Source organism: Enhydra lutris, unplaced genomic scaffold (assembly GCF_002288905.1).
Source record: "Enhydra lutris kenyoni isolate GAN:26980312 unplaced genomic scaffold, ASM228890v2 scaffoldscaffold7, whole genome shotgun sequence".
Classification (NCBI taxonomy): Eukaryota; Metazoa; Chordata; class Mammalia; order Carnivora; family Mustelidae; genus Enhydra; species Enhydra lutris.
Genome location: NW_019154091.1, coordinates 16,724,364 through 16,732,760, shown reverse-complemented (window position 1 = coordinate 16,732,760; position 8,397 = coordinate 16,724,364). Strand labels below are relative to the sequence as shown.

The 8,397-nt window shown below is 33.2% G+C and overlaps 1 protein-coding gene across 2 annotated transcripts in view; it reads right to left on the bottom strand.

Moving 5' to 3' along the window:
- Positions 1-1,910: 1,910 nt before the first annotated feature.
- The window catches only part of LOC111142256 (MGAT4 family member C), a 31,853-nt gene continuing 25,366 nt past the window's right edge, over positions 1,911-8,397 (bottom strand). The window contains exons 3-4 of one of the 2 annotated variants that reach the window (XM_022495302.1): positions 6,396-6,543; positions 1,911-3,635 (exon numbers count right to left, since the gene is read on the bottom strand). In XM_022495302.1, coding sequence (XP_022351010.1) covers positions 2,494-3,635; positions 6,396-6,543 — 1,290 coding nt within the window. In that variant the 3' untranslated portion in view covers positions 1,911-2,493. The remainder of the gene's footprint in view (positions 3,636-6,395; positions 6,544-8,397) is intronic. The other variant, XM_022495301.1, reaches the window with a different exon arrangement.

The following is an 8,397-nucleotide window of genomic DNA, read 5'->3' as shown; positions in this document are numbered from 1 at the left end:
TAACTCAACTTTTGTATTACATTCCAGTGTTTTTCAATGGATATTTGTAACAAAGAAAATAATATATATATATTTTTTAAAAACTTACTGCAAAGAGACATTGATGAGACATAATGCTTAATAACAGATTGAATGTAATTAAACCTAATAACTGACTTTTTGCTCTATGCCTCTGAGACAAGATTATAGTAGCCATATTCAGAATTTTTAAATACAGGAAATGCAACACTGACTCATATAAAGAATGATTGGTCAGATTATCTTTTATAAAGAGAAAGGTTATCTGCCCCCTTGTTCTCCAATGGAGAAGCTTTGTTTGTCAAAGTCTTTCCTTAAAAAGTTGACCTCCACTCAATCTATAAAGAAAACATAAATACATCCTTAGGTGACTGACCAACTTATTCAAACCTGCTTTCCTAATGAAAAGATCAAGTTTAAAGTAAAATGCAACTCCTTAAAATCACTTTGCATTTATAATTCTCTAGCAAACGTTCAGTATCATTGTTACCCTCAGCAATATTTCTGGAAGCATTTTCACAAGCTGATGTCAATGGCTGGTCTTTGGAAACACTCTCAGAACCTATGCTGACTCTATGAAGTTTACAGTCACTTCATGGAGTCTGCCTAAGTCTTGAAATTATATGTCTTTGTTGGTTACCTTTTGTCATTAAAAGTACAGAAAAAAGATTACTTATAATTTCTGAGATATATTATATTATGCAATTAGCCAGTTAATGAAAGAGGATGAGAAAAGCCAAGAAAATAGAATGTCTTTAAACATCTGGCAAATACCCTCCAAATCAAGGCAAAAATTGTAGTTTAGTGGCAGTGTTCATTTTTTATGACTTTAAGACTTAGTTGTGCAACAAAATATTGATATTTATAGATTCATATTTTGTCTTTATTATACAATAGCATCTGGATGCAAAGAAAATACACAGTAGCTATTGTTTCAATAAAAAAAAATTCCCAAATTTTTATGAGTTTCTAATTTAATCAATTTGGATAGCGTGAATAAATACTTTCCAATCTATAGAAACATATGCATTTGAACCTTTCCATAAACATGCATGAAGTACTTTTCATATCGTCATAGTCAACCCTTTCATCTCTGCTGTTTGTCAAAAGATAGAAAGGATCAGATAAGCTCAGGGCATTCTGGACAACCAATGTCTTTAGGATGCACTAAGGTGTCCTGAAATGCTTTAATAGGACACATGGTTTAGGCACAATTGTCCAGTTCCTTTTAGTAAAAGTTAGTCAAGTTTACTCACCATGTGGGTGCATATACAAAAGTATCATTTCAGACACTTTAGACTTACTCCACAGAATGATAATATGACTTATGGAAGAATCATACTAGCCACTTCAAGATAGCATAATTACTATATGAGACTTAGGTAGAGGTGAACAGAAAGCATCATTTATGTGAGGAGTAATCTCTACGTAAGGGAAAGGGTACTATCTGGATATCAGAACATCTGATCGCTCACTTTGGCTTTACTAGGAACTAGCTCTGAATATAAAAAAATCAACTGATTTCTATGTTTCCTACTTTTCTCCTTTACAAGATGTCCATTTAAACTTCAAAAAAAGTATATGATAGATTACAATTTCAATTATATGAATTTTAATACAAAACATATAAAATCAATTTCAAAAATTTTCTGCATTTACTGAAAATGTTTGTAAGAATGAACTAAATATAGGCCTTCTCTAATTTCTTCTATTAAATGTCGGTACCCAATATAACTTGAAAATATTGAGCATAACTATTCTTTTTGCAAAAGGGAATCTAGAAAAAGACTGCTTCCCACAGAAAATTTATTAACAATAGGTGCTCAGTTAAGTGTTTCTATACAATGAACAATGCCCCTTTTTGTATAAATGATCAGGGGAGAAATATTTTAAGTCATTTTTTTTTTCTTTCCATCACTCCACCTATGCACAAAATTCTGTTGTAAAGACATCACTTTCTATAAGGAGGTATTCATTGTAGATGTACAGAAGTCTATGAAAATCTATGTTTACAATAAAAAAAAAAGATTATCATTCTAACCAACTGCATATTCACATAGATGCTTAATAAAAGCTATCTGATGATATAATGAATGTTTTAATTCTTGAGGAAGTGCACACAGTTGGCAACTGTTTTTCAAGACTCACCATCCAGCAAACTAAATTTTCTCACTTTAAATCTTTCATGTCGTATTTTTGACATTTAATTAAAATTTTGGTACTAACATCAACACATTAAAAATATAAATAAAAGTAGCATTAACCATAAACTTTAGGAGTTAAAATAAATACAAGTGTGGATTAGAATAAAATTATGTTGACAATATGAGAATCAAAACTGCCAAAATGATTAGACTTTTCCTTGAAAATATCCCATCCATTGCTTTCCCTCCAACAAACAATAGCAAAAGGGAAGGTAGCAAAAAAGGAAACAGGAAAGCCTGCTTCGATAGCTGGACATATCGATTTAATTGGTTAAAAAGTCCAAATGCTAATGCTCCTAATAATCAGCCATTCTTTTTGCGTTTTGGTAACATATATCCTTATACAATTTATGTCAAATGGAATTTTTTGATTCACCTCTGACATTTCAAAGTTTCCATTTTTGAATTCCCCTAGTCTTAAGTAAGTAACACAGTGTTTACTTTGTTTGAAATCTACAACATTTTCCCCAACATCTAGGGCTCCATGATGTAAAATGTCATTTTGCCGATCTTCTGTTCCAGTACTCACTTTAATTTTTTTAATTAAAATTGGATTCTCAAATATAATCACAAAGACATCTCCTACTGAAGGTGGTTTCCCCCAAAAGTACTCATCAACACTACTATAAGCCTTGCTTGCTTCATAATTTTCGAAAACATTCATATTGGTGTAGAGATTTGCAGGAGGGTTATCAGGGATGTCAAATGACTCTTCTTCAAAATCATCATCCTTCAGCTTATTCTCAGTCCCTTTATACGATGAATAATAACCCATGTGCTGAAAGAGAGATGGTTTAAAACGGATCACATTTTTCTGAGCTAAAAGGCCCCGAAAATGAGTCAATAGCCAATCACAAGGCATTTCTTGATAAAACATTAATAAAAAGTGTGCCAAACGTGGGAGATCATGAGAATGATAAAGTTTTCCGATGTAGCCAAGTTTAGAGAACTCAAGAGTTACCCAGTAGGTTCCTTCTAGGGATGTAATGACTTTCTTGATGGCAGTTAAGAAATTTTTTGAACATCGAACGTCATCTTCGAGCATTACATAATAGTCTGAAGTATTGGCACAAAAATTAAGCAGAAAGGCATAATCTACATTTTGCTTAGAACGAAATCTGACTCTGTCTTCTGGATCATTGTAATTTCTTTTAAGGCCATCCAGGATTGGGTAATATTCCTCTGGAGCATGTATAACTATTAATCTTCCTGCAATAATATGGTGGGCAAATTTCTGTGTAATATCCTGGACCATGACATCACGCCAGGATGAATTAAAGTCTGCCAGGTGAACCACCACTGAAATTTCCTTCAACTCTTCGTAGCTGGATTGCTCAAAAATTGACTTGATCGTCTCAAGTAAATAGTTTCCTTTTTTTCGTTTCACTGATGAAAGTCCAATTGTAAGAAAGCCTGAACAAAAGAATTCAGAAAGAAGACAAATTAAATGTGAAATAGGTTTTGAATAACATATAAAAAAATCTTTTCCCCTTGGGTTTGCTATGATATTAGGTATATCTAGTAAATGATATATGTCGCATATTTTGTGAGTGAAGTCTTATGCTAAATATATAAAGGCTATAGTACTTAATACATAATTGGTTTTTCTTTGGAAAAAAATTCATCTTAAGCCCAATGACATATGAGCCTTATTGATGTAAACATTTGTTTGTGAAATAAAAAATATTATTTAAGGTGTTTTGCAGCTTAATGTGCTCATAAATGCCCATTAGAGAAGATAGATGTTTGGGTAATATCCACACTATTAAAACATGCAAAAGGAGAAGGATGTTAAGGCTGAACAAATCAGTCTCAAATGATAAAAAAGAAAATTAAGCATAACTCAGTCTTTTAATCATCTTTAAATTTTTCATAGAAGACATGTCACATTTTCATTTCTTTTTGATCACTGTCATTATCTTGCACTAAAAAATTAATAATTGGACTTCACAATTTTATTTTGAAATTTACTAGAATGTTAATTAGAATGTAAACAAAATTATAAACTATTTTTAAAGACTGCATTATTATTTGAATGTTTAGTACATTTTCTAATACATAAATATCACTGTTTTCCTTATTTTGAAACACATTTTAGAGCAATTTTCTGTGAGGAAATTTTTATTTAGACACCTAAAATCTAAAATTAGAAACTGGATATTTGTAGGGAATAAAATAAAGCCTTATGAAATGTCAGTTTACATCTAAGAAGTGTAGATGTCTCTTCTTTGAAATATTTTCACTTTATAAAGCTCTGATTCTCACCATGATTCAGAACTGAATAAAATTTCCTAACTACTACTTGAAAATAGGAAAATGCTTACATTTACCAAGATCACTGTCTTAATACAGACACCTACTTGTTGTGACTTATGCAATACTGAAAAAGCCCTTTCCAAGAATAATCTTTCTCACTAGGCTGTCAGAGAGGTAGAGATTTACACATTTTGTTCAAATACCTGGATTTACGACCCTAACTTCTTTTGAAAAATGAATATGTTCTCTGGTACCATTCGACTCAAGATTCCAGCCTTTACTAATGCCCTAGAATAGCCAATACCATGAGAATACTTTCTATATGAAAGACAGCAATCTATGCATTTTGCCCGTAATATGTATCTTGAATATTTCTAACCGTCTTTTGGGATAGTTTTGCACTCGTCATCGTTTCTGCTTGGCAGATGAGGAAAGGAAACTCAATCACAGGGAGATGCATTCACTCTTGCAAAGTGTAACACCCAGTGAGTAGTGTGGAGCCAACATCCAGAGTGCCCTGCGTTTACCCTGTGTTTTATATCACTTCTTTGTATAAAGCAGTGGCATATGTGCCAATACACTTTAGTAAACTTAGGATGGAATGGGAGAATCAGTAATGTTTGCACAAAGGTAGTGTAACAGATGGAGATAAAAATAAACATTGGCAATCTTAAGCAGTTAGAAGAAAGCTTAAGAGCAATAGACATTTGAGATGAAGGAATGAATGGGAAATAGACCTAAAGAAGCCCGAATTAAGTTAAGTTACAATTTCCTCCACCTGGTGATCACAGACTCACTTGTATAAACACTTCTTAATGGGGAACTCAATTTCTGTGGTCCCCACAGACCTATTAAGAAATTCATGATATCACTGGGTTTCATTGATTTCATGAATCATATTTTTCACACAAAAACATTTTTAAAATCAGGTTGAACATTACAATTAATGGCATCTTACAATTAAAACTGATAATGTTTATGGTCTCTTAGTGGCACATTAATTAGATCATGATACCTTCGACAGTCTATGATGTCTTGAAATCCATTAAGTGTGTGTATGTTACTTCTCAGATCCAATCTACTGATAGTGAGTTGACTAGTTTTCTCCAAAAATTGAGGTCTACCTGGAACCTCAGAATGTGACCTTATTTGAAAATAAAGTCTTTGCAGATATAATTATTTAAGGATCTTGAGATAAATCATATTGAATTTAGAGTGGGCTCCAAATGCAATGACTGGTCATACCTGAAGAGGAGGAGAGAACACAGAGAGACACAGAGACCAAGGGAAGAAGACCCTGTGGTAACGGAGGCTGATAGTTATGCCCCCACAAACTAAGGAATGCCAAGGGTGACCAAAAGCTGAAAGAGTCGAGGAAAGATTCTCCCCTATAACTTTCAGGTGAGTGGCTCTGCCAGCACCTTGATTTTGAACGTCTGGTCTCCAGAAATATGAGAGAATAAATATCCATTGTTTTAAACTACCTCGTTTGTGGTAATTGGTTATAGCACCTTGGTAAACTAAAACAATGACTCTCACTACTTCAAAAGCAGTGGCAAGTCATTAAAAACCAAAGCATTAGAGTTGGAAATTGTATCGGTATGAGAATGGTTGTTTTTAAAAGGGAAGTTTTAAAAGTTCAAATAAATTGATTTTTTTCAGTCTTTCTACATGGTCCTACAGCAAACTGTTTGAAAGTTTATATTACAATTAAGCATTTTAAAAGTTTCTTTTTTTTGGCTATTAATGGAGTTGGATCAGTAATTGTAATTTGTGAAGAAACACTGAATTACTTCCCAAATAATATATATTAGTAATGCCCAGAAGTTTTATTGTGATACAGATGAAGCTGGTTGTCATTATTTTAAAATAAAAATACTTTATGTGTTCTTGATTTGAAAGTGTGGGGATACTTACGCTTTCTTTGTAAAGGTGTGGCAGCTAAGTAGCGATAGGTGACATTGATGGCTCCTGAGAAATTAGATAAATCTTTGAAAGTATGCACATAACGTTCTGAATTCAGCTGGTGTGTGGATGTTTCCCTTATAAGTTGTTTGTCTCCTTCCTGAATGCCAAGAAGGAGGCAGAGAAAATAAACAAATAATAGATGTCATGATTAAATAAAATTTCTCCTTACACAGCAAACATATGTTGTTGATATGTAACATGGGTATTATCTAAATCTCAACTACTGGCGCCACAAGCTACAGGACCCCATCTCTCACCTGAATTCCCACCTATAGTCGCTACTCCAGGCTCTCCTACTCTATTGTGCTCTTCATACTTCTCTTCCATTTGCTTTTCCACAATATACACTAATAATGGCATTTTCTAGACAAAAAATTCCCACATGAAAACTCCTACTGCCTTTATGTTAAAATTCAAAATCTTTTCAATAATTCAATGATCTTAAAATTTCACAATAATCTACTTGTATCATGTAAAGCTAATTCTCACTAAGTTTCCCATATTTGAGTCATATTAAGCTATTTCATTTTCTTTAAGCATTGTTCAATAATACCAGACATTATTTCTATATAATTATTTCTGGGGAATTTATTAATCAAGAAGTTTTAGTCAGTCACTTATCAATGGCCACTATAATCAAGGACTGTTGAGAATAGATAGCCGTGGTCCTTGTGATGTCAGTGTTCTTTCAACTGTCCTCAAGATATCTTCATACACATTTGTACCAAGTTAAGGAAATGTCTTCAGAACTTGCACTAGTTTTTCCCATGATTGTTTGCTTGGTGTGTGTGTGTGTGTGTGTGTGTGTGTGTGTGTGTGTACATGTGCATGCATGCATGCGTACGTGTGTGTTTGTGTGTGGTATTCTGTTGGAGTTGAAGTCTGGTCCTTTTATGTTTATGATCCCTCTTATATTAATTGGTAATGGACGTATTCGATCTTTGAGAAGGTTTATGCTGAGTGAAATAAGTCAAGCAGAGAGAGTCAGGTATCATATGGTTTCACTTACTTGTGGAGCATAGGAATAATACAGAGGACATTGGGAGATGGAGAGGAGAAGTGAGATGGGGGAAATCAGAGGGGGAGACAAACCATGAGAGACTGTGGACTCTGAGAAACATACTGAGGGTTTTGGAGGGGAGGGGTTGGGGGGGTTGGGTGAGCCTGGTGGTGGGTATTATAGAGGACACGTATTGCATAGAGCACTGGGTGTGGTGCATGGACAATGAATTTTGGAACATTGAAAAAAATAAAATTAAATTAAAAAAAAGAGAAAGTTTATATGAAAAAGATTCATATTTAGCTTAAAATATATCCTGTTAATTATTAATTGGTCCCTTTTTCTCTCTTTAGTATAAGTTCAATAGTAGATTTTGATTATCTAATCATGATTTGATCAAGTCTTTATTGGTTATACATTATTATCAAAATATCGACTTGCTTGGTCTTTGTATAAGGTTTACTACCACAGGTAGAATATATTCAAAGATAACCTATTTAGAAAGAATTCTGTTGTTTTTGGCAAGTGTCTACTGTACTGTGTGATGTTATATGGATCTATCTCTACTATTCCATATACAATGGCAGGTCAGGCATGTGCAAGCGGTTAAGACTATAAAGAAAGTAAATGCGTCTGAACCAATTTGGTCCTCATGTTATCTGACTGTAGTCAATAAAACTTTAATTAAACCCTGGTTATAAAAAATTAGAAAGGATTCAAATACAGACCTTACCTCATCTGGAATATTCAATACTTTGTATCATGTTCAAATGTCAATAGAGAAAAAGACTGACTCAAAACTTTCATTCAATGGCCAGACTGGAATTGTCTTAGAATAAAAATTAAGAATAGTAAATCATGACTGGGAAGAGCTTCAATCTGGTCTTTGCTAACTCAAAATCCTTTCTGAATATCTCTTTTGTATATTCAATTATGTTTATAAACCTATAC